Source organism: Hydractinia symbiolongicarpus, chromosome 2 (assembly GCF_029227915.1).
Source record: "Hydractinia symbiolongicarpus strain clone_291-10 chromosome 2, HSymV2.1, whole genome shotgun sequence".
Lineage (NCBI taxonomy): Eukaryota > Metazoa > Cnidaria > Hydrozoa > Anthoathecata > Hydractiniidae > Hydractinia > Hydractinia symbiolongicarpus.
The window spans coordinates 19137196-19164779 of NC_079876.1; the positions used below are offsets into that span (position 1 = coordinate 19137196).

At 34.7% G+C, this 27584-nt stretch overlaps 2 protein-coding genes across 2 annotated transcripts; one reads left to right on the forward strand and one right to left on the reverse strand.

Moving 5' to 3' along the window:
* Positions 1-1316: 1316 nt before the first annotated feature.
* On the reverse strand, positions 1317-10080 carry LOC130629908 (probable ATP-dependent RNA helicase vasa-like). The gene is made up of 8 exons (XM_057443284.1): positions 9886-10080; positions 6833-6869; positions 4721-5811; positions 4163-4450; positions 3249-3658; positions 2573-2843; positions 2142-2246; positions 1317-1775 (listed from the first exon to the last, which is right to left on the reverse strand). The coding sequence occupies exons 1-8, from the start codon at positions 9922-9924 to the stop codon at positions 1638-1640; spliced, it is 2379 nt and encodes a 792-aa protein (XP_057299267.1). The 5' UTR covers positions 9925-10080; the 3' UTR covers positions 1317-1637.
* Positions 10081-15762: 5682 nt separating this feature from the next.
* On the forward strand, positions 15763-26320 carry LOC130629910 (DNA methyltransferase 1-associated protein 1-like). Its single transcript, XM_057443286.1, has 18 exons — positions 15763-15903; positions 18853-18961; positions 19301-19389; positions 19670-19865; positions 20409-20447; positions 20752-20819; positions 21047-21104; positions 21245-21304; positions 21675-21788; positions 22553-22749; positions 23359-23491; positions 23687-23759; positions 24040-24091; positions 25052-25123; positions 25465-25514; positions 25685-25719; positions 25813-25887; positions 26083-26320. The coding sequence occupies exons 2-18, from the start codon at positions 18902-18904 to the stop codon at positions 26146-26148; spliced, it is 1437 nt and encodes a 478-aa protein (XP_057299269.1). The 5' UTR covers positions 15763-15903; positions 18853-18901; the 3' UTR covers positions 26149-26320.
* The last annotated feature ends 1264 nt before the right edge of the window (positions 26321-27584 follow it).

Here is a 27584-nt window from a genome sequence, read left to right on the forward strand (position 1 = left end):
GTTTATCCGGATGGTGTGTTTATATATAGGCGAATATTTATCATAGCACATCCGTATTTCATTCTCAACAGAGAATGCTTCACCCCGATCAGACCTGATCAGACCAGATGTGCTATGATAAATATTCACCTATATTTTTTCTTATTGGTATTGCTATCAAACGCAGTTCAACAAATGGCTGGTTGGTTAAAGAGCGCAACGAAAAGATTCAACAGCTCAATTCGAATACCAACAGCCGCTTCTTAGCCCCTTTAATCAGTGTCAGTAGCAAGATATTATACCTCGTATTGTACGAAAACTTTACTTGTAAAATCTTAAACATCTTTTATGTAAGACGCCAATGCATGTAATTGCTAAATTTCACAGTTACTATGCACAGAAATTTTTGATGCGTGAGTGACTAGGTGAATCAACTAAATATAAATATTGTTACATTATAATATAGAAAAGCAGTAGCGTTGACAGATAAATATTTTTCCGACATGTCAGACATTATAGGATAAATTATTCAAAATGACCAAAAAATTGTCCCGAAAACGAAACGTAACTACAGTATTTTCGACAGATACCGACAGAGGTAATTCTGCATATAAGAGAAAGTCATTACTACCTGTTTTTTTTTTATATAAGATATCTTCTTGTGGTTGCATATCACATACTGAAGCTCATTTGAACCCGAACACCTAACTTGCTTAAAAGAACAATACTAAAGAGATGAACATTGGACGCCTTTGGCTGTTCAAAACTTGTCGTTGCATTACTAAGGCGATGCCATGACTACACGTAAAGGCGAGTACGCTATGTTTGTGGCCCACCAGTGCTTAGATTGCTTTGACAAGGCTGTTCCATTGTGAAAAACAAGCACCGAACAGACTTTTCGTAGGCAACAAAGGCAAGAGGGCAGTATCAGCAGATGCACTTTTGCTGCATAAACAAAGACTGCAAAATGAATAAGGAACATGAAAATCTCGCACATGCGTTTTTCACAGCGTGGTTCTTTGTTAAAGGATAGAGCAGAGACGAAAAGAGTCCGAGAGTGCGCTAACATACCTAGTGTATATACCACCAGTGCATAGCATTGAAATTGCGAACCAGTGCGTGACCATCAATGTCAGCCTGAGAGGCACGTCTTCTGCGAAATACCACGGAAAGTGATCAGGAAGCGCTTGTGACTAACTCTTTGCCAAAGGATATAGTTGGCCAGATAGTTAAAACAGTTTATCTTATCACATCACTTAAGTAAAAGTAAAGTGAGTGATCATACATTTTTCTACCGCCATTATTTCGACTTTAGAGAAGATCCAACGAACCAAATATTTTAGCAAGCAAAAAAACTTTATTTAATAAGTAGCAAGTTTACGGAAAAAACAGTACAATGTAACAAATAAATAAAAAAATATAATGTATAAAACACTTTTACAGTTTTTTTTTAGTCCGAAAATCTGTTCTCGTCCTCAACGAGACGTGTACTTTCAATATACAATATACACCGAGCAAATGCATTTCGGCGGAATTTTCTTTTTTGTTCACGGTACAGGAAAACAAGACGCGGTTAACGAAGACAACACGCGGCGGAATAGAACAACAACTCAACAACAGCTACTTAATTCAAGAAAGAACACTTTCTTGATGCGCGGTTAGTCCCACTCGTCCTCCCCACCACCACCGCTGTTTATGGTCGTTCCGCCGCTACCGTTAGTGTCGTTGCTGTTATTCCAACCATCGTCGTTTCCAACGGCGTTAAATCGGCCACCTCCACCGGCCATACCTCCACCCTAAACAAAACAACTTAGTGTAAAACAGTAGCTAAACAACATGACGATAGTACTGAAGTTCCGTGGAGCATTACGGAATTTCACGACGATCGTCAAATATTTCGTGACGACACCCAAAGATATAAAAAATGTCATTGCTGCAGCGAAAATATCGTTACTACTTTTCGTCAAGCGGTCAGCGATTGTCAAGTTTAAAATCAATCAAAATTTTTTAACGGCGACCGTCGTAAAAAACGTCTAGCGGGGATTTTCCTTTAAGTTTACCGCGTGCCATCCACATCAACAAAACCGATCAATACGAAAGCACTTTGATATAAAAATATAATACCCTGTTTAGGGATAAGTAGTCAAAAAAATACTACTTACACGTCGAGTGTCTTTGGAGGCGAACCTGCCACCCTTTGGTCCATATCCAGTACCTAAAGCTGTCTCGGCAACCTCTTCCAACCAATCAGGTACTACTTGTTCAGACTAAATTAACAACAATCAAATTATTCCAAGTATTCGGACAAAAAAGTTTGGATACACCATATAGAGGAGATCCGGTTTAATTTTTTCTTACCAACGAGAAATTAAAAGAGCTACGTACGGAACATCTACGCTCTGTTGTAAACGATCTGCAGTCTAATAATGACCACACTATTTTATTGTTTTCTTCTATCGCACTTTGATCACGTGGTAAATTTTATCTTAGACGTTTTAGGCTATGGTTTCACTCACCCAATAAACATAATAATATCTAAGCTACTTCGGCAGTAATATGTAGTTGTGGCCAATAAAAAAGCAATTGCACTTACATCAGCCAATGTTTTGACCAACGCTCTCGCCAGTCCTTCGTCATTTCCACGCGAAAAGAACGACGTAGCACGCCCTTTGTTCCCGATTCTACCAGTACGACCGATACGATGAATATACTCCTCGATCTCATCCGGTAGGTCGTAGTTGATTACCTGCTTTACATCCGCAATATCCAAACCGCGTGCGGCCACGGCTGTAGCGATAAGAACAGTTTGCTGGCCGGCTCGAAATTCGCGCAGAGCTTCTTCTCGTTGCTGTTGAAATCGATCGCTAAAACGATTAAAAATATAAAGAAGGAAAGACATCGTTACATCGTTTTTGATGCAAATTTGGCTGGACTCAAAAAACTTCTGCTTTCCCAACTACAATTCCATTTGTTTTTTTTTGAATCTTTTATGAGAATGGAATATACTTATCAAGTAATCAAGTTACCCTTCTTTAAAATGTGTTTGATAAGTAGTAATCGAGTTCCCTACTTACATGTACACGACATACTTGAATGCGTATGAAATGTATGGAAATTCAAGGACACTATGGTAAAGTACAAGCTAACAACGAATAGAGTTTTTGTCAAAACTAAAGAAAGATAAAATCTATTGTAGTAGTTTCAAGACTACATGAATACAGCATAAATATAAACATGGCAATTTTTTTATTTATACAGATTCAACTTACCCGTGAATACTAGTCGTTGGAAAGCCATTTTGACACAAATAACTTGCCAGGAAATCCGCCTGTCTTTTTGTTTGCACAAATACTAAGTTTTTATTGCCACCTTCTTGTCCCAGCATTTCAACAAGTTTGTCTCGCTTAGACGCATTGTCGACCTCAATGACTGTTTGTTCAATATCAGAGTGAGTACTTCCAACTTTACCAATAGTTAAGAAAACGTAGTTATTTAAGAACTCGCCAGCCAATTTTTGAATCTCCTCGGGAAACGTGGCACTGAACATCAACGTGTGACGGTCCTCTTTGGCCGGCATTCCGAAACCATGGATGATTTCTTTAACGTCTGGCATAAAACCCATGTCAAGCATTCTGTCTGCTTCGTCAAGGACTAGGTATTTTAAATTTTCAAGAGATATCTGAAAAAAAATTATAAAAAAATCCAACTGGATACAATATTATTGACAAATATTTTGTCCCCTAAATTCAAACCGCAGCACCTGAAGTGAAAATCAAGCTTGCGTGAATTTTAGTTTAAATTAAACGTATCGAAAGTAGTACTTGTAAATTTCTAATTATTATCACATTGGCGTGAGATTTCATTTTGAGAACACACAACATTACATATAAGTTTTACTTCCCCTTAAACGTTTATGCACCTGTCAGTCGAAAGACCGAAATTGAGTTAAACTCAGCAAGCAAAAGTTTACGTGTAACCAAACCCTTGAACTATCAACGTTTTCATTAATTAATTTTAAAATATTACTACTTGTTTAGTCTGCATACAACAATATAGTCAAGTTATTATAGGCTGAATTACTACAAGTGCTTCTGGTTAATCATACTGGAGTGCAATTTCTGCTTAATTACGCCACTCTTTGTTTATTAAATTTGTTTTAGGAAACATGGTACAAAATACATACCTTTCTTTTTCCAATAAAATCTTTTAGTCTGCCTGGTGTTCCGACGAGTAAATGACAACCACTCTGAACCTGTCGTAACTGGTACGCAACCGACACACCACCATAAACAACAACTGGACGAACACTTGTTTGAAAAGAAAACTTGCGAGCCTCTTGGTATATTTGATTAGCCAATTCACGTGTTGGGGCAATGACCAAACCAAGGGGGGCTTGTACTTCACTTAGTTGGCTAGTGAGCTGATCTTTATTTTGCATAATACTGGCCAAAACTGGCAATAAGAATGCAGCCTAAATGTGTAAACATAATTGTTTGGTTGTTTTACACTGTGACAAAAATAAAGCTTGGTTAGCACAAGAGATTTTAGTGATTTAAACAGGTCCTTTTTTTTGCATCTTTGATTTTTTCAATGATTTTGGATTAAAACAACCAACTTGTAGTGTCACCAGTTAATGCTTAGATTTAAACTTACTTAAAATGACACCTAGTAAACTCGATGTATGCTGCTAGTGGAAATCAAACATAAAAATAAACAAAGAAATATAAATATCAAAACATACAGTTTTTCCAGAACCAGTTTGAGCACAAGACATCAAATCCCTTTCCCCAAGAATAATTGGAATAGCATATTTCTGGACCGGTGTGGGTTTTACATACTTTGCTTTTTCGATGTTTTTTTGTATAGACTCTGATAGCCCTGCTTCTGAGAAGCTTCTGATAGCAGCAGGTATATTTCCAGGGCCTGTTACTTCAACAGGGATGTTATCGTAGTTATCAAAATTAATGCCCTGTGCTATTGTTTTGTACATGTCCTCCTCTGCTTCAGATGGCTCTGGCGGTACATATGTGACTGGTGCAGGTCTATCAGGGTCTAAAGTGGGCTCTTGTGTACAGTCTTTTACAAAATGCCCACTTTCACCACACCGCCTGCACTTATCATCTCTTTCTGGTTTGTCTGGGCAATCTCGTGCAAAATGTCCTGATTGCTTGCATATTCTACAACAGTCATCACCTCCTCCGCTGCCACCTCCAAAACCACCACCACCACCAGCAGTATCATCATCTCCGCCTCCAAATCCTCCTCCAAAGCCATTGGGATTGCTGTTACTGCTGCTGCCAAAGCCACCACCAAAACCACTTGATGGCTTTGTACTGCCTCCACCAAAACCACCTCCAAAGCCACCAGAGGTACTTCCACCACCGAATCCTCCACCAGTATTGCTGCTGTTTGTGCAATCTCTGGAAATATGACCCTCTTCACCACACTTATGACATGTTCTGTTACCACCACCACCACCACCACCTTGTGGACAATCTCTAGAAATGTGACCTTCCTCACCACACTTAAAACAAGCCCTGCTCCCTCCACCCCCACCTCCTCCTTGCGGACACTCTCTAGCAAAATGCCCTTCCTCACCACATTTTCTGCAGCCACTTCCTCCACTGCTACTACTACCACCAAAACCACCACCTCTTCCGAAACCCCCACCACCACCACCTCTACCGAAACCCCCACCACCACCTCTACCGAAACCCCCACCCCCACCAGAACTGCCCTTATCACCATTTGCAAAGCCATTGTTTCCACCCCCAAAACCACCACCACCACCACCTGTTCCAAAACCACCACCTTTACTGCCACCAAAGCCACCTGAAATTAATATAAACATTGGAAATAGAGATTATTTCTTTTGATAACACTTTAGTACATTTAAATCAGGCTTAAAGAAAGATGAGGGATATTACAATAAACTGGTTTCCACAGAAGTATTTTCCTTTCCACCTCCTGTCAAACATTGCAAGTAATTACTTTAGGGACAAAACCTTTTGAGACCAATTTACTGTAAAAAGATTAGGAAAAACAAATCATTTGCAAAGGAAAATTTTTTGTGAATGGAAACAATAATTTTCTTTCTTCTTTTTTGCCTTATTATTAGTAATCATAAATGTGTATTCATTACTGTTTAAAGAAATCAGAATATCTGAGAAATGTTGCAGCACTGGCTGAACTTAAAAATATGTTTCTTAAAATGTCACAAAAAACAAACACAAAAATCCATAGTAAGCCAAACAGGGAGAATAGCTTAGAAATAGATTCACCTCACTGAATTGATTAAACACTTTGTCTCAGTTAAATAGTATATTTTCAAAATTCCTAACATTCCATGAATAGTTTTAATTGCAATAGCTCACCAGGTGTGTGATTCAAAGCACATGCCAAACAAACTTTTTCACTTGTGTGAAATAACAAAGCGTAACAACTGCATAATTAAAAACAGTTTAAAAATATACTTGTAGTTAAATTAATTTTTAAAAAAAGCACTATAATATAATTAGTTAAATGTTGTTTTTTTCTATCTAAATGAGATTATTTGTTGAGTGTTAGCTTCATAGGTTCTTGCTTTGGAAGTTTTCAGACATTTTAAGTATTGTAAAGTAGATTTGTAACATCTTGTAAACTTAAAACATGGGCTAAAAGAATTACACTCTCATAACTTATTTTCACAAGGCTATAAAGACTCACCCGAAACAGGGTTGGAAATCAAGCCTTAAACAAATTGATTAACAAAATGTTGACTGTAATTTTGTGAAGTTTTTCTCCACATAAACAATTGTACTTCAGTTTTAATTCAGCAATTCAAATTAGCTGCTAATAATAGTACAAAACTTACCTCCAAAGCCACCACCTGATGTGCTACTTTCAAAACCCTAAAAAGATAAATATAGGTCAAAACCAGTATAATTAATAAATCTGAAACAATGTTTGATGTGAAATTATTTTCCTAGACAATCTCTTTGCAGCAAAGTTAATTGCTGCAAAAGCACACCAGGCACTGGGTTAAAAAAGAACTTATCTACAAAGTTTTTTAATCTTTGTCTTCCTAAAATAGAATTTAATTAGTTCTAAGGGGTTGCAAAACACACCAAAGCTCTCCAACATGTGTGATCTATTTGTAAAACTTTAGCAAGATTTTGTTACTTAGTTAAAAGTAGTTAATCTCCAAAATTAATTTAAAGCATGTAATAACCAAGTAATAACAATGTCAGGCCTTGCCATGAATCACGCTCATTTAAATGTTTGTTGCCTAAGCGTTAATATGCTCCTGTAGTAGTAGCAGTAGTAATTATTTATTTCCATATAAAATCATTATCAAGCATTATTGTTGCTAATGCCATTAAACTCTGTTTCTACCTGCTTGTGGGTTGAAAAATTAAATTTAAATATGTCTGTTATAAAAATTTAAACAAGAAAGATTTTACTTTCACTTTCAGCTTTATTGAGAAAGGTGAAGAGCCAAAAATAAATTCTGTCAAGTTGTGATGAAACTTATGGTTATGGAACTTACAGTACTGTGAAAAGGTTTGTTAACATTGTGTTCGTGTAACGAGTGTGGTGCACACAAACCATGATAAAATCGTGGTCTTTATATATTTTAAAACATTCTATCATGGCCACCACGCTAATATTATTATCTCCACGAAGGATCGTGTATCCCACGATTATTTTCGCGAGCTCCACAATTTTTATAGCCAGTATAATTTAATTTTTTTCTTTTCAAAAAAGTCTTTTTATTAAAGTTAATTTGTTTTTGTTTTTCAGGTTTTATCAAGTTAAAAAAGCATATTTATAGTTTTTGCTTGGTGTATACTTTTTTCCCTTGGACGCGATTGTATTTTTACAAAATGTCATTTGTCTAGAAAAGTTACATTTGTCTGTGGCGATAGAAATGCTTTTTTAAATTGCATTTTAAGAGTTTAAAAACGAAAAGCGGCGATAGAAATGTTTTTTTTAGATTGCATTTTAAAGTTTAAAAACGAAAAGCAGTGATAGAAATGTTTTTTACATTGCGTTTTGATTCACCAACGTTTAAAATCTATTATTTAGTTGGCTTTATGAGAACGAATTAAAACAACAAGTGTTATTTTATTTTTTTGCAGTCGATTTTTGATTTAATTGATGAACTAATACGGTCTTTGTTGTTTTACAATAGAAGTTATCTATCGTGGACGCCACGGTGTAATGTTTAATTTTTGTTCGTGTAGTCCACGAAACATGATAGTGAGGTCCATGATTGTTAAAAAAATAAGCATCGTGGGCTATCGTGGTTCGTGCGTAACATGAAATATATAAAAAAAAAGCTTTTAAAAATAAATGATCACCTGGATCCACATAATAGTAATAGTAGTAGTAGTAATAATAATAATAATAAAAATAATAATAATAAATATTTAAAGTGGCTAGCCCAGAAAATCACAGAAACCTATAGTTAGTGGATTGTTTCCACTGGGGGGGCACTATATTATAGATTGCAACAGTCAAAGGTAGACTTAACAGTAAATGCTTAGCAGAATAAAAAATTTACAAAAATAGGGTGACCAAAATCCAGCTGAACAGCCAATCATTGCTCAAGGATGATTTGCTCATGGTAGGCTTGCAGGATTAATGATAAAAACATTTAATTTTGGTGACTGTAGGATGAAACAATTGGGTATTTTGGACTAAACAGGCCTATTAGTAAGAAATATGCACTTAAGCGCCCGAAGCTGCATAAGCATAAATTAATAATTTAAATAAATTTCAAACTTACAAAATATTAAAACTTTTTAGCAGTGTGGACTTATGCTCTTGATGATATCTTGACATATTTGAAGTTTTGTAGCTTGTGATCTTATCTTTAATTAAAGAAAGAAAGGTAACTTCCAAATTTTTTAGGAAAGTACTTATGACATCGTAACTTCTCAGTTTAAATATTTGAATCTTGAACAACTTGAGAATGAAAAAAGGTTTTTAAAAATTGCAAAGGACTTGAGAAAATTTTTTTTATCCTGCACAACATAGAAAAATATCATTTTTAATGCAGGAATTCCTTTAACTCTATTTAGGCCAGAGGGTTAAAAAGGCGAAATTTAAATCAGGAGTTGGGAAAAAAAAAATCAAGAAAACCTATGCCCTTTTCTTCTTCCGCACACAGACCAAACAAAATTCATTACTTCAGGCATCGTCATTTTTGTACATTAGAGATCAAAGAAAATCGGTTAATTTATTTGTTTTCCACTTGAGGTGAAAGTCCACTTTGATAGCAAAGTAGGACCTACTTAGCAGGACCTACTACTTAGCAGTCTGGGATGAGGTACAGATAAGAAAACAGTTTCTGTATAATAAAACTCTCAAAAAAATTGAACAGTTTCCAAATTTCAGAAACTGTTTTTTGGTTTGGCTGGGGGTAAAATAACTTAAACCGGGGTAAATTTGATTATAACTCTAGTAGTAAAAGAACCCTGGAAGTATACTCCGGTTCCAAATAATATTTTTACGTTTATTGATAGGGCTTTCTATTGGCCAAAAGATTATAATGCAGAAACCTGAAGTAGCTTGGGGAAAATTGGAAAACTGAAATTGGTTTTTGTAAGAACTATTTCTTATTTTTACACAAAAAAAGTTTCTGAATATGCTCTGAAAAGGGTAACTTTTTCCAAATCTGTAGCTACTTTATCCCGAACTGCTTAGCACTGCACGACAAAAACTCTTTGAACTAAACCTTTTTAATTTTTTTTTTTATTTCAAGTTTATTTTCGACCTTTTCAATGATCTTCCATGTTTGGCATTTGGAAATGCATATTGTTGGGCTGAATGACGTTATCCCAATTTTTTTATACTAATTTTCTTCAAATGTGACTAACAAACACAGATACATTGCCTATTATTCTACGTAAAGTAACTTACTCCATTGGAACTTGGAGTCTCGTCCCATTCATCAGCCATCGTGGATATATAGAAAACAGATGAGATAAAGTAGAATATATCCACAAATCCTCTTCGTGGTGAGCGTCCTTTACCGTGACTTCGCGTGTTGAAAAAATTTTCCTCGTGGGTCCCTGGTCTAACACACCCTAGTATTATCTCAGGTTTTTGTGAGGCCAGGATACCCTCCGCATTTCGCAAAAAAAAAAAAAAAAAAAAAAAAAAAAACTCGTCATTGAATCGTCAAAAAAGGTGGAAATTTCGAACTCGTGATTCGTCCACACGGTTTTAACAAATCCCTTAACTACTGTAATATGAAAAACAAACATTTAAAAATCTGTAATCTCCTTCCATTAAGTTGAAAATATTTTTTATAAAGAAAATTTGGCGGCGATATTCAATTTCGTTCCCAGAGTTTCTTTTTCGGTTTCTGTTTGACAATATTCACAATTTTAGACAATCAATCTCTCTCTCTGCAGCGCAGAGAGAGAGATTGTTGGGCGTATTTTGATATAAGCCAGTATATTTATCTGACAAAATTATTGTCACCAATGTGGGTGGGTCAGGTTTCAGTCAAACTAAATCAAGAAAAATCCATTGGGCTTGTTTGTTTACGTTGTTTACAAGAAAACAACGGTCGTGCAAATGAGACATAAGATAAAGGCTAGTTTCCATTTGATTGTTTTTTCCGCTACAGCGTAAAAAGCACACGAGCTTTCTTATAAACATTGTACTTTTGAAGGTACGTTAGGTTTTTCCCCCCACAGACAGTTTTTATGATCACACAACACAGAGGGTGATTCGCCATTTCTTCGCAGGAATTAACTTGGAAAGTCTAACCATACTAGGACAGCGAAACCTAGCGTCATGTTGTGTATACAAAAGCATCACGTTGTGTATATAAAAGTTGCTTAAAAAAAAATTTCCTTAAAATATGTAAAAGTTTAAGCTAGATGTATTTTTTAAGCGCAAATCTGAAAGCTATGGTGGCATATTTGTGTCATCTCGACTTGTATTAAATTTATAACTACAACTAGAAATCACATATACATATAGGCCACAATAAAAAAATCATTACAGGGAACGCGTCGATACATTCAATCTAGGGGGATCCAACCTCGTCTATGGTGGCCGAGGAGTGAAGGTTTAAAAAAAAGTAAAAATGTTTAGGTTTAACTATCCAATTTCAACTGTTGTAACTGTGGAGTATACCCACTAGCAAACCTTAGACTGAATGATGCTGTTTTGAGAAGATTTTAAGATTTTTTTAAACTATTATAGAAGCAGCAGGAGGGCGATACGATGACTTTTTGTCGGCCCAAAACCCAAGTCTTAAGTGTTAAGTTTCGTCTTCTCTGACGAGTTTAAATTATTAAGATATTTGATCACATCCGAGATCTTATTAAAACGAGCGGTCTTTTCCTTTCCTTCTTCTTTTTCGACCGATTTTTGTTGCCGTAACGTCACGACTTTTAAATTCCAACCTCGCCCCGCGTCGTAGTTCTACGCCGCTTGTGTGCGTATCTCAATAATGTTTGTAAAATTGGAAAAAAAGAAGACTGCGTTACAAATTTGATCACAAATATTGTTATTTTTTTATTATTTGATGAACTATGCTAGATAATCCTTCAAATGTTTCATTTTTCATTTCATTTTATAGAGTTGTACACTTTGGAGGACCATCTTTTTTTTCGTCTTTTTAAAGCGGAATTAAGCCTCACACTTAAATAGCATTATTTCGGTTAACATTATGTTCGTTTCCCAAATTCTGGTCAAAATTTTGAAAAATAAATATTATTTGGATTGATTTTAATATAAAAGTTACCCCTTCTATGAGCGAACGATAAGCGCCATTTAAATTTTCTGAGGCCACGGCTGATTCTGGAGACTGTTATATCGTGACGTATATTACGCTGAAGAAGCATAAGCTTGCGCTGAGCGAAAGCAGCGAGATATGGAAAATTTAAGCTCCTGCTCTGACTCTCCTATTTCAGAAGTAGAATATTCAAGTGACTCTAGCGAAACGTCAGTAACAGGATGTTACATGAATGAGCCTGAATACTCCAAAGCAGAACTTGAAAAAGTGACTTATAAATCTAGTGATAGCGAAGAAGAAGACGAATTGAATTCAAGCAGACTTGAAAATTTGCATTGGTGTACTTGTACATGTTGCGTTATTTATAATTGCTTCACTCTTGTGGAATGCAAGTGTTGCCAAGAATTTTTCAATTTATTGAACGACAAGTTGATTGATAACAAGTGCATCACGATGCACAAGGATTTTGAAATGTTATGTTTGAACCGCACATTGTAGAGACAGCCAGCATACGACATCGACGATATCAGAAAAAATATAACGAACTCTCCACATATACTAATAAGTAAGTCTTTCTTAAAAAAATATGTTTCTCGTAAATATTTTCACAGACCATATTTCTCATTGTCACACACAAATAAAACGTTCTTCTAATCTTCTCACTTTTCGCTTTAAATCTTACAGATCCAATGCGCTATGAAAATACACACCATCGCAGATTATTTAATTAAATTAAAAATAATGTCATTCCTTGAATATCTAATAAAAAAGGAGGAGAGCCCATGTGCCTCAAATAACAATTTGTTTCAAAGAAGTTTTGATGAATAAATAATTTCTTTCGAATATTTTATCCTGGTTTACACTATAACATAAACTTTCATTCCGTTGTAACGGAAATGAGGTACACCAGTTACCGACAGTACACGGCCTGGGTACATTATTATGAAAGGCTTGGAAAAGGATGTCGCGTGGTGATTCCAGCTTGTGTTGTGCGGAAAATAAGGGAAGAATTTCCTGATTCAGATGGAAAATATACTGGATTCAAAGAATTTGTTGACATATAACGGGACTTAACATTTTTAAACAAACAATAACAACAACAAAAAAGCGAAATAAAGTACAACGGACCAGAGTTATTTTTTGAATCGTTTTGCATAATTCCGTTTCTCTAAAATTTTCGAAGTGTCAGGTCTGGCCGTGTGGGCAATGTTACGTGGTCGACTAAGCTTGTTTACAACTTCTTTACCAGAGATCTTTACCTTCACCCCACTCTCCTTTCTTTCAATTATGTCATTCATTATCGCATCAACAAAACTGACAGACTTGGGTTCTTTCACAGGTTTCGCGATCCACTCTTTATTCAATTTGCTTGAGACAAACTTCCACTTTTTTTCACCGACCTTCTGACTCCCTTTACGCGCGCATTTTACAACAGCCTGCTTTCGACCAACGTTATTGTTATGGTCCAAGATAGCCAACTTCACTCGGGCGTTCATCACATTCAACTCGAAATGTTGCCGTTCTTTCCCAGTACTATTTCTACAGCCATAAGCTTTACAAGTAGGCATCGTTTTTGGAAGAAAGATAACATCAACAAATACGCTGTTACGTTTGTTCACATTGTGTAAACAACTTTAAAAAAGATGAAGAGATCAAAAAATTGAAATGAGCGTAAAATACGTCATAGATCTCCATCGCAGATTTTTTATGATTTAAACATGGCGATTACTGTTGTCAACTTTTATGCTAAAAAAGGGATGTAAATTCAAAGAATTTCAATTTTTTTTATATACCATTAAAATAAGTAGGGTTTGTAAAAGATATTTTCGAAGAAAAAAAAATTGGGCTTAATTCCCCTTTAATAGAGTTTAAAAAACCTGAGTAAGCACTTAGAACAGAAGAAAAAAATAGTTGAAGTAACAATTATTTGAATAAAAATATATTACAGTAGCTAAAAATACATCATGTATCAAAATATTTATCAAACAAAACAAAAGATTTTCAAAAATAAAACATAACAAATCAATACAACGTTTATATACAAAAAATAAACGAAGAAGAATGGCTTATTTTTTCAAGTGAAAACGAACTAGTTTAACGTTTTGTAAAATCTATGGAACAAAATATTGTACTTAAGATGCACTAAAATATTTTTTCCCCTTAAAGAAAAAACAAGACAACTTGAACAAAGAAACGGATTCAAATAAGACGTCGGAATAAACAAGAAAGAAAAAATATTTCAAAAAAAAATAAAAGTGTTTTACTTTGAGGTAGTTCCATCTAAGAAAGTAATGGTGTCATCATATTGTTCATACTTTCTTTTATAAATATCTTCTAGTTCTGCGAACTTGCAATACTCATTACAAATATGCGTCATCCCAAATTTTTTAATAGCTTTTCTGCAAAAATTTCCAATGCAAAAAAGAGCGTCTTTGTCTTTTGAAATTTCTGATGATGCTATCTCTGGATCAGTTAACAAGGTTCCATGCCCTTGAATATCAGTTAGAAAGAGAGATTCTTTTTTGACGGTACCGAAAAAAATTGTGACACTCATCGGCCACGATGTTGGCCGAGAAGTGTCATCAGTTGCGCTTCAAGTTTTAAAATTAAAATCATTTCAAATTTTGTTTTTTATTTGAAATCAAATTTGATGGTACCGAAAAAGTTTGTGACACTAACCGGCCATGATGTTGGCCGACAAATGTCATCAGTTGCGTTATAGAATATATTTCACTTTACATTTTTCCTTCTTAAATTCATTTTATGGGTTGACACTTCTCGGCCACCATACTCGTCCCCAGGACTTGTTAGGACGGCCTGATGCCCAAATATAAAAAGTCTAATAAGACCTAGGGACGAGGTTGGGGGACCAAGATAGGATACGATTACAATTCTCGGAGTGAACGTTGTTTAACAATGTGTAACAATTCGCGGGGTTAGCCTTGTTTAACAAAGTGTAACATTTGTTAAACAAGGTTCACCCAGCGAATTGTTACACATTCTTATACAATATTTACCCCGCGAATTGTTACACATTGTTATACACGGTTTCACTCCGCGAAAATGGTGTTAATAACAACAATTGTAGGTGATATTTTAACAAACAGATCACAGAGATCGTACGTCTTTCATCCAAGCTTTGATGGATAAAACGACAATTTTTTCTCTTTCTTCCACGCTTGCAGGCAACAACAAGGACTCTACCTAAGACAAGATTTAGATTAGGCGCCACGAATCTTACTACCAGTCGTGTGTAAGTAAGAGCTCACAATATTTTCAATGATCTCAGGAAGTGCCGTATTGCTTTGCTAGCAAGATATATTAAAATCTTTGCAACTTTTTGAGGCTTTTTGACAATTTTTTGCATGAATAATAGTGGCAAGAACTACTGCGCCACCAGAACGTGTGAGGTTATCATACTCACAAGCGCGACAATAACTCCGATGGATATTTTTTGCTCGTGGAATAAAATTTTTACCACTTAATTTTTTGCAGGTCATCATAGCCCTTCAGGATCTCTGTACCACATGTCAAAGCCGGTTGGGCTAGCAAGATATTTTGACGGCTGCTTCAATGTCAAAAAGCAAGAACCCCTAGGGGCAAACCAATACTTTAAGGTTATGGAAGTGAAGAAGAGAAGGTAAACTCACAGTAAAACACATACGAAATTACAGTTGATATTCCACTATAAAATCAGTCGCCAATCATAGAAAACACATGTTTTATAACAAAGCGACACAAGAGATGTTGCACAACAAATGTTGCAACAATGCAAGGTGTTTTTTTCCCACACATATTTGTGCAATGGCTGCACAAATACTGACTTTAATAGAAAGAGATTAAAAAAATCAAGGTTACTCCGCCGTCCCTTAAATCGTTTGAGAAAAATCGAAGTTTGAAAAATTCAGGGTTAAATCACATTTATCGTTCAACAATTTAAGCGTGCAATTTTCTGATAGAGGGTCACAGGTGGGTGGGACACAAGTATATAAGTCGGGCGAGTTATATACTTTTGTTTTTAGCATGAGCACTCGAGTTTGGCACAATCTGCAACCGGTGAACGGCATATCGGCCGTTTCATCAGGATAACAAAGCTGTTAAAAATTGGTTGTTTTGATCATGCCTTTGCAGTCTCTCTGTCCTGCAGTTCTGCCTTATCTGTGATCGGGGTGATGCGTAACCTGGTATGAAAACGATGTTTCATTGATTAGTAATGAGTTTTTTGTTTTTTTTGAAGAAAGTCCAATTTTTTGCGAAGATTAGGAATTTTTCTCGCAAAAGTAACAACACCAGTTTCACCACTTTATAAGCCATTAATATAGCTAGCTATTAAGTCATATTTACAGAATATACAAGCTAGTACTATTTAAATGATTATAACAATTTCTGTTTTATATGCAGAAAAAAAACACAGAAAATCTGGTTCCTGTATTCACAAAGAAAGAAACTGCTTCCATTAGCTACCTTGTTTACCTACTGTATGCGGCCTATAGGCACCCTCGTTTATTTTTAGCAGTGAAGAAAAATAAAAAATTCTCTAAACAAGGCCTTCACTGATAATATACCGCAAGTTCGGACACAGCTGAAAAATGCACAGTTTTGGTGACTTTTCTGGTTAAAGTTGAAATGCCAATGTGCTCCACTTGCTCGTACTTTTAAATACTGTAATGTTTTGCCTATATAGATAGCATCACAGCTATGGCCCCTAAACTTTTAAATGTAATGCTTTTAGGGGTCTATCTTTAAAGCAGAACAAATCACCAATTCTCAATTCTGAAGAAAAATAACCTTAACTTTACACAGACGCTGCAAAAAGTGCAGGCGTTTTCAGGAGAGTTTGGCGTTTTGAAAAAAAATCAAGTATTCGCCCGAAAGAACCCGCTTAGACCTGAACAATGCCTGAAAAAAAGAAGAACAACAATCAAAGATTCACCACCAATGATTCAAAAGATGGTTTTTCATAAGACTTACTTGATAAATAAACCTTATAAACTCCTTTCTCTTCAAGTGCCTACTTCCAACTGTCGCTCACATGGTATGTTACAAGAAATTACATTTTGGGAATGTTCTGGGCAAGTTTGGGCGATTTCGGGAAAGTGCGGGCGGTTTCCGGAAACAAACGCCAATTTTATTCAGAAAGTCGCCAAAACTCGCCCTTGTATATGCGGGCGTTTGTGGCTTATTGGCACCCTCTTTAAAAATAGTTAGTATTTAAAGCTGAAAAAAGTTTATAAATTCATAAACAAGCCTTCCCTCACAGGTTTATAATGATGGCTGCAATAACAAATGATATGTATACTGACCCATGATTGGCTTAAACAATATCACATAGAAACAGGTCCATGAGAATTACTTTTTTGAAAAATTGAGTGAATATATACATGCTCTAGAAAAACAAAAACAAAAAATGCACTCGTTGTTGACCATTATAACCTGTGGTAAACAAATCGTGCGCATGCTGTTCATATGGAAAACCTTCATAAATTCAAGGATATCTTTCTTTTCTGGCTTGAATTCTTTAATATAAATGTGCTAAATACTCTTTAATTTGTAAATTAAGTATTTTGTAATTTATTCAGGGTTGCCAGGTTTAACATTAATCAGAACCAGAATGAATATATGTCAAAATTGTTTTACAGTGTCAATTAAGTATCATTATTTTTTCTGTTAAGAAGTGCTGCCACATATTTATAAATCATAACAAGTTAAAGCTGCATATAATCACAAAAAGGTGGCATGAAGTTACGATTGATTCATAGTCATGTCTAATGTAATTTAAGTAAAGAACAACATCAACATTTTTTGTGTTTCAATAGTTTGAAAAGGTGTACATAAGACTATTCTTTTTTAAGTAACAATTTCCTTGTCAATTTCACAATTTTCGTTAAATAGATGAGACCCCTTGTAACTATGTCAGATTTAATAACATAAAACAGATTCTCTGCAGAAATGATTGATATTCTCTATAATCCAATAAGGACCACATTTGTGTGCAGTTATAGCAAGAAAGGTTTACACAAAACACACATTTGTAAATATTTTTTATAGTGCCTTTTGCATTAATTGTGTGTGGGGATAATAATAATTGTTTCCTTGTGCATAAGTCATTATCTACAAATATTGTTTGTTTACCAAGAAAAACTTGGATGACATTACTGGGATTAAACGGTATATATCTGTTCAACTTCAAAATTGCAAAATTGGCAATTGTTTATAATTGTACTGCAATTAATGGCATAGATACCAGTGCTGATGCCCAGTACTGATGTGTAAAATTTTTATCAAGGATCTGGTAAAACATGCATCCTGTTGGTGCCAGGGAAGAGAATGATTTCACCTTCTTCGATGCCTTAAAAATTATTTAATTCCAAGAATAATTTAATTAATGCAACATTGATCAAAGGCAGCAAATATTGTAGTCCCATGTATTAACAGCATATACTTTTTCTATTTTCTATCAACTTAATTTGGATAAATCAAACACACAGGTCTTAAATTAATAATAGATATTAAACAAAAACAGTTTGCAATGTTTTGTTTAACCGAACAAATGTTTTGTATGGCAAGTGGAGAATGCTTATTAAATGTATAAACCCAAGTGTAAGCGTCTGAGGAAGAAGACTTAAGTGACAGGGCTATCAATAAGGGGAGAGCAATAGCTCTTACTCACGCAAAGGCTCCCTAATTCTGAGGAATGAAAAACTAGCTGAGCCATTATTGCTCCCCCAATTCCACAAACAGTTTTTCTAGCTAAGGAATATTAATTCATCTCACATAGAAATCAATGTTATCTTTATTTTTATTTGCAGTAAGAACTAACCAAAACATGTAAAAAAAGATGATAAAATAGATAAAAAAGATTTTGTAATACTTCAGGTTGCTTGCCCAGTCTTAATTATTGTAACTTTGTGAGAGCGATTTATTGCTCTGGTGTTATTTTCTTATTGATAGGCTTGAAGTGGCCAACTTCTATTTTTTTTAATTTGTTAGATCTTGCTTATTATTTATTGCCTAACAACCTTATATACATATTAAACTTGTTATTAACTATATAATTTCCTCTAACCTTGGCAAATCATTTCAAAAATATAAATCCACTTTGGCCATTAATGCTTTATCTTTTTTTGTTATAGAAAACTGAATATAAATATTGCAAATCAATATTGTTAACATTGTTTAAGCATGTCTGATGCGCGTGATATATTGGGAATTGAGTCGAAAGATGGAGCAGCTTCTAAACCAGTATGTAGCATTTCGAATGTACCATTTAGAATGATAAAAACTTCGCTAAATTGGTAAAATGTCAGAAATGTCAGAAAAAATGATCTGATCTGTGCTCTAAGAAAAAGCAATAAATTTTGTAATGGACACTCATTTTTTTTTTAAGCAACACATGTTTATTTTAGGCTCTGCTGTAAGGGCAACTTTTTAAAGGCTTCTAATTCTTTGAAAAAAATGTTCTGTCTTTAAATGTTAAATTTTCAGCTTGTTGCTAAGCAATTACATAAATGTTGACACAAAAAGGTAAAAATAAATCAACACCCTGGAAATGGAGGTGAATGTCTTTGCATGTTTCTTTAGCGCAAAATCAAAAGGCTGACAGAGGGAACATTTAAGAAGCCAGAAGGAATGCATCGTGAATTATATGCTCTACTTCAAAGTGATTACAGGTGAGTTATATGTTCTACTTCAAAGTGATTGCAGGTGAGTCAGTTTTTCATAGATAACAACACAAGTTAATATTTATTGGAAATTTCAAAACTTAACATGCAGTGTGCCTGAGTTTGCTGGTTTTCCTAAAAAACGGATGAAGTTAGGAATTTAAGAATTCTCTGTATATACTTAAAGACAAAACTTTGTTAATATTAATCAAAGTACTGTCCAACAAACCAACAGATGTAAACATTAGGGTCATTACCTGACTTAAATTTATATTACTTTGCTGTTTAGAGATCCACCAACACTAGCACCAACAGACACAGGTGCAGGATATAAGCAACCAAAAGCCAAGATTGGAAGAAGTCGTGTCAGACCATGGAAATGGATGGCATTCGAAAATCCTGCACGCAGTGATGATTTATTATTATATCATTGGCGAAGAAAGGCAGATGAGGGCAAAGAGTATCCATTTGCAAAATTTGGGAAGGTAATTTTTACGTTATAAATTTTAAAAGTATATTAGTATGTTTTGTATAATTTCAAAGCCACCAAATATGTTGAAAGAGAATTATTACAGTTTATTGAACTAATTTTGGTCTTCTTTTGTTTTGCAAGTTCCTTTGCACCCACAAGAAACTATAAGAAACCAAAAGTTAGTTTTTGATTTATTTAATAAGACGTAAATTATTAGAACCCGTTGATATGTAAAAAATTATTTTTGTTTGCCAGCATTTTCTGGTTGGATTTTTTGTTTCTACAATTTTTTTCATCTAATATCTAAAAAAGAGAATGTTTCATTTTTTAGCTCACATGTTTTTAAGAAACACGAAATATCATGTGTCGTGCAGACAGGAAATGTTTTTTAATGATATGACTAGGTTCAGACTTGCGTCCTTACATTGAAAAATAAAGAAAGTGCTTGTATAATATTAATTTTACATTCTGGATAATCATTTGAGGAATAATCTTTATGCTGTATGTATATATTGGCTTTTTCGATGGGATATAAATTTGTGCCTTTATTATATAGGCAAAATTTGATGTCACATATACAGATGAAGAATACAATGTAAGTTAAAACTTTATTTTGTATGATTGACTGAATGATTGTGCAAGTACAAACGCTCACGGAAAGTGCAATAACTACCACTGAGTTAACATGCCACCATTGCAAAAAGTTATCATTTGTTTCCTGACCATGCATTTCTTAGGCTGTTTTTTTATTTTTCCAAACAATAAAATCACAAACATAAAAAAAATCTTACATACGTGATCTAACAAGTGTTGTAAACTTTCTACCTGAGTTGTATGCCTGTTTGTAAATATTTGCCTTAGTTGTTCTGAACTATTGTAACTTTTATTTTCAATTTTAGTTATATCTTGGTGATGAAAGTGGTGGTTGGTCACGTGCTGAAACTGACCACTTGTTTGACTTGTCTAGGTAAGCCAGCACATAATTCTTTTTTCAATCTGTACACAATGAACTCTTGATAATAAAAACCCCCAGCGTAACGAACATCTTGATTTCGCTAACTAAATTCTGATGAAACTATTGGATATAACGAAATTGTGCATCCGTTCAGAGGTTTTTATTGCAAGAGGTCACTGTAACTGTAACAATCTCATCATAAAATAAATCTTGTAGATGTAAAAAATTTCTTATTGTAGGAGGTTTGACCAGCGTTTTGTGGTTATAATGGACAGATATGATTCTGAAAAATTTCCAGTAAGCCAGCCTTTGTTTTCTTCTTCTTTTTAAAATAATTCCACTAGCTAACAGCAACCAAATTCAAGTGTTAACTTGTTCTTTTTGTTTTTACAATTTTTTTACAATTAATTTTGTTTTGTTCATTTGTTTACTTTTAGAACAGAGTCATGGAGGATTTGAAAGAGCGTTACTATAACGTTGTTCGAAAACTGATCAAGGTACTTGTGCACCAATATTGTTGTTGTGTTTTTTTATCTGTTTGTAAAACCTAGTTTAAACTAGGCTACGTGCTAGCTATTTCTCTAGGACCTACGTAGGAAACTGTAAAACTCTTAGGTGAGGATGAGAGAAAAGGACTATCGCTGAAATTTGTAATAAATGCTGGGAAAATGCTACGCAAACCATGTAAACTCCTGCTGTGATTTATATTACACATTCTGGAGTGAATTTTTTTGGTGAAAATGTGTACATGAGAACAAAAAAAAAAAATGATTTTGTTACGTCCTTTATGTGGAGTACATATAGGCGGAGGTTGTAATAGCTGCTTTTCTGATACAGTTTTCGAATCTATTACTTTATAACATATAGGCACGCACACCACCTGGTCAAGACCCGCAAGATGTTCCACCTGCTTATGATTGCCAACATGAAAAAAATCGAAAGGAACAACTCATAAAGTTATTCAACAGAACACCAGAGGAGGTAAGTGGTGTGAAAATGAAAACTGTTGTTTTTCGCATGATTATACTCTAGAAATGGTTTGATTTAAGTCCCCCAGGAATACTAATGTAAAACGTCTATACCTCATTTTAGTCCAACTGTTTTAAAATAATTCTAAATGCTCCATGCATATATGTAACACAGTATATGAGGTAACATGGCTCATAATACTGTGACCCGATTAGTAAAGTAGTTCGAGGTATAGTATCTATAGTAAATGGTTAGGGTGGAGAAGTCAAGAGCTTATTTGTCTCCCTCAACTTTGGTCTACTTTGGAAGCTTTACGCTTCAGATTTAGTTTTCAGTCTAAATTGTCAAGCCTCCCCTGTAAACATGCAAAAATGTTTAGTAAGCTAATTATAGAAAACCTGTTAGAATAGATGAAAGTGAAATAATTGGAATTAAAAACGTCTAAGTTAATTCACCAAAAGTTTTTATACATGACTTGATTTTATTTTTTTTAAAACGTTTGCATCTGCATTAGAACGATTTCAAGGATGCTTTAGTCAAGTGACTTGGTAATGCTGTAGTGTGTTAAAATAAGTTATTAAAAATTGTTAAAAAACGTTATTGTAAAATTTGCCCATTCGAACTGTTAAAAGAAACGATCTTTTCCTGCATCTGTCTGTTCATAAATTGGATGCCGTAACAATTGTCCAAAGATGGCTTATTAATTGTAACTAACTACTGGTTAAATTTCCATCGTCTTGTCTCCCCTTGTCTCTACAATACCTGTGTGTGTTTAGGTTGAAGAGGAGGAAAATTTGGTTGCCGAGTTGAAGAAAATCGAAGTACGTAAGAAAGACCGTGAAAAGAAATCGCAGGATATCAATAAATTAATTACCGCCACAGAAAGTAAACCGGTAGTTCACACGACTTCGAACGAATCGAACGCAAACGCGTTATCGCAAGATGCTCGACAACAACAACAACAATTAATAAAGTGAGTTTTTCTCGCGTGTTCTTATTTTGTGCGTGTGTGTGTGTTCGTGTTTGCCGTGTATGTTAATTTTTGTGTGTGTTTGTATGCTTTTCGTGTGTGTTCGTTTTTTTTGCGTGTGTTGTTTCGGGATTGATGCGAATCATTTCCGTTTGAGACGTAAGCGTTTAATCGTTTAAAAGTATTTTTAATGGGATGTTTATTAAGCACCTGGCTTATTTGACTTTGTCGTAATTTGTGACATCTACAAATTCATATGACGCGTAAACCCAAATCACAAATTCTGCAGTCCAAAAACCTCAGAAAACAGTTCATTTCTCTACGCACATTACACAGGTTCGAAAAAGGTCCTGACAAAAAAGTATTATGTGGTGTAAATTTGTCCGTAAAAACGTTCTTTTTTATCCCTTTTTCCCACCCCAATAACTGTGTATGTGTGCGGTTTGTGCGTCCAGTGAGTTCTACAAATTCAAGATTTCCCGGTGAAGAAAGCGTATGAGGAGGCGTCACCGACATGCGAATCGTATTTTAAGAGAGCTTTTGCAGACAATGCAAAACAGATTTTGCGTTCAGCTATAACATTGCGATTTTTCATATATTTTTTTTTACTAGAAAAGACAAAAAAGTCGGCAAAAAGAGTAAGAAGAGACGGTCGGATTCTACAGACGGGAAACCTTCGAAAGATCAGCCTGGTATCAAGTTTCCAGATATAAAAGGAGCGGGGGCGTTTCTGAGGAGTAGTAAGGTTAGTATTATTATGTTGCTTGCTAGACTACACAAAATATTTTTTTCTCACCTCCCTACTGAAGTAATTTATTGTCTAGCAAACAAGCAGTTATTATTGTCACTGTTGTGCGTTCAATCTCCTTCTAGATCTTTTTGTTTTTACTTCAGACCTCGATTTTATTTCCAAAGTTTAGTGGTGTGTTCTTCATTTCAGTTGAAAATGCCAGCGTCTGTGGGCAACAAGAAGTCAAAAGCAGTTGAACAATTATTAGAAGAGCTATCTGTGGGTGAGTTTAAACAGACGTGAAACTGTACGAACGTGTTGCATAGTTTATCTGTTTCTCTATACGTGTAAAAAAGGCGGCAATCTGTGTTGCTCGTATAGTTTGACAATCTTGCGAACATGTTGGCCATCGCCTCGCTCAAATACCGCCTAAAATTTCGGATGCATGTAAAATCTTTCAGAATTTTTTTGTCTTTTTATCGTTGGTCGATGTCCGATCTTTCCTACAGCTGAATTTCTTTGCAAACAAACATATTTTTATGTGTGTTTGTGGACTTGTTTAGACGTTATACCGATGCCAACTGAAGAAATTTGTCAGAATTTCAACGAACTCAGGCAAGTGATTTTTTAACCGTTAGCACACAAGTGGCCTGTATTTTTTTTCCGCAAAATTATACTTCAAATTGCTAATGAAGATTTATCTAAAATCAAGTTGTGTTTTTTTATAACGGCATCTTAAATTCCGAGATCATTTTACTAGAAAAAGTTTCTTGACAAAGAGGGATATTCAATTAAAACACGATTTTGACATAATGAAACTTTCATCAACATATATACAAGAAAGGATGAAATAACTGCTTATGTCGCATTTTATTCATCATCTACAATGATCAGTGTTCCATTGTGCTCGATGTTTGTCAAATTGAGGGAAGGCATGTGGAACAAAGTTTCTTTTTAATTTTTTTTACATTTTTACAACTGGTGAAGTTTCTTAATTTTTTTGAATGCAACTAGTCAGTGGTTTCTAATATAGCAAAAGAAATTTGTAAATGTTGAATGAATTATTGTACACAACTAATTGCTTGTGTAGTAATAATAGATACCTCAGAGTAAAAACTAAAAAATATAACTGCTTGTGCTTCACTTTTCCATTTTAATTGATCCTAAGTATTTTCTTAGAAATTTCCATCCGTAGCTTAGAATGACTGAATTGTTTTTTTCTTTGCTGCTTTTGCTTGTACCTCTTAACATTTGCCTAGTTATTCTGAATAAGTGAGTTTGTTATAGTTGCAAGCAAGCTAATCTTCAAAAGGCTGAATATTTATAAATTCTAGTTATGCAGAATTGATTACTGCGTGTCAAATGTTTGAGCCAGAATAAATGTTTTCATAAAAAATATGGATATAAAATGTGTGGATACAATGCATATCGCGGTGTGATAGGCTTCTTTCTTTGTGTGCATAAACAGAATTATCCAAAAAAAATCCCGTTGTCCATGTGGGTTTATTGGAGTGTAAACTAGCCTCTATGCAGTCTTTTTAATGTTTTGTTTACATTTTTTTTGTCATTATTTAGGAACCAACTTTTGCTGTTGTACGAACTTAAACAAGCGATGGGTAATTGTGAATATGAATTACAAACATTGAAGTGAGTTTATTTTATCGAAATGACGTTCTTTTTCCGCAGCATGGCGTATAGAAGAAACGTGCATTAGGCTCCTGTCTGAAACGATGTAAAAGTGCGATACGATGTTTATCCATTGACGATGTAGTTTTTTTTGTCCCAAATAAATCACTTTACTCGAAGTTTAGGGTTAATTATGCTAGATTTGTGAAACGCCTCATTCTGCAGAAATAAATATAAGAGCCCAAGTAAACCAGAAACATTGCGAAGTTTGACACAAAGGCGCCGATGTCCACTTGTTGGTGTTATGTACCATCAGTTAGACATCAGTTGTTGTGTAATTAACAATACAACATTGTTTTTAGAGTCCGGTATGAAATTATGTGTCCGGGAAAGAAAGTGTCAGATCTGATCGGTATGTTTTTGTTGGTTTGTGTTAATAGTAGTGTGGAAAGCTGTACGGGGGAGAGTAATTTGTGCTTTTGAACTATTTCTCACAAGGCTGGCCACACAAGTATGCATTATTTTTATACTTCGTTATTTTTATTTGTTTGTTTGTTTGTTTACTCTTATGATTATCCTTAGGTTTTTCGTTGGATCCTCCAGAAGAAATAACAGAGGTAAAAAAAAATTCATTGGAGTTCCAAAAATGGGTTTATAATGCTAAGAAGAATTAATTATATTTAGCTTGCTTTGATTTTTGTTATGTGCAGGATGGTTCGGTGTCATCTTCAGGAGGAAGCCAGCTGTTAATAGATTCAGTGGCTCCGCTCGCAGCGTTGGGTTCAGTATGTCTAAATTCTTTTTTTAATTTTTCTTCGTCAATGTCAGCAGATAGAATTTCAAAAAGTAAAAGATGGAGCGAGAATAGGGGTGAAAAGAAATACAAATTTCAATGACCGGGTGGTCAATAAAACTGAGCAATTTGAATGTATATTCTAGCCAGTTATTTTCTCTAAGCCAACTCGGTGATTTCTTTTTAGCGTAAACGACGAACGGCTGCTGCTCTACTGGAGACGAATCCTTGGAAAAAGACACGCAAAGTTTGATTAAAGCTTTTTTTAAAAAATAGGTGAATTAGCGAGACTGGGCGAGACTAAAGTGAAAGAGAATCAATAGCGAGTAATTTTTACACGTAGAGTTGAACAATATTAAAGCTTGGTTTTAAAACCGATCTTGTAAATAAATTGACGAAAGAAAAAGATAATTTATTATTTTTAATTATGTTGTACTCCACAAAAATGACACACAGAGAATGCCATAGATTTCTGCTTTAAAGGGAGTAAATTTCATGGATGAATGATTGCGTTTTTTACTTCCCCGAGAATTTAATTTCTAGAATGACTTAAAAGAAAAATCAGACTTTTTGGAGTGAAACGTATTTAAGATATATGGCAAAGAATTCCAGGAAACAAAAATACTCATGAATTGCATTTTAAAAAAATATTTCTTGATTTGGAATAGAAGAATGCTAATTTCCGCCAGCTTCGTCAAACTAAATTTTGTGGTCGGATAAAAATGAGAATTTCTGCGGGAATTAAAATGTTACATAAACTGCTTGCATCAACAATCGTAAGGTTTGTTTCGCTGGCTTTAATTTTAAAACTCGTGCATTGGGTGAATTCTTTGACAAAAACCAGTATAATCTAACCTGAATAGCTGTTCTTAATTTTGGATATTTTGTAGCGCCGTAGTTCAGTGGTTATAACTCGGAAGACCAGTGCTCGATTAAGACATGTCAGGGAAATTGAGGAGATGGCACACTGTGTGTTCTGTTAGATGTTGCAAGGAGATGTCTGGTAGAGAATAAAATACTCTAGAACTCCCCATCTAAGCCATGCCCCCTCCTGGCAAGGGCATAGCCCTCGATATTTGTTGCTAGTCATGTAAAATATGCACATCTATCTATCCTTTGGCATGACTTTCTTTATTTAATCTTCACATTATAACATCTCAATAACTTTGTTCTCCATAAAAAAATGAAAAATCATTGAACTAAACTGTTGCATTGGGTAACAAAGCCAGAATTTTTTCAGTGGGGAGGTAAAGTGGTTATTCTAAAGGCCAGTCATTTTTATATATCAGTATCCAATGATCTCCAGATGAGTCTGAAGTAAGATTTAATACTACTGCATAAATGAACAGAAAGATGTGTCAAGGTCGGTGATAATTCTCTCAAAGAAACCTTCTACCTCTACCACTTTGCATTCTTCGCTTATCTTTATGGCTCCAAATTTCATATGGTTAATCATTCTACTTCCATGGATCATTGTAAATATATTTTTTCTGTTATAATTTTTGGTTATGTAACTTTTATCAATATTAAATCCTGACTTTAGTACAAGCTCGACCCCAAGCACCTTCTAGAACTATCAGAAACCACAGGGCCGTTGAGAAGCAAATAGTCATCTTGCGTAAACGAAATCAATTCTAGCCAAAGTTAATGCTTACAAAAATAACGTAAAGCAATCTTAGCCAAATCAAC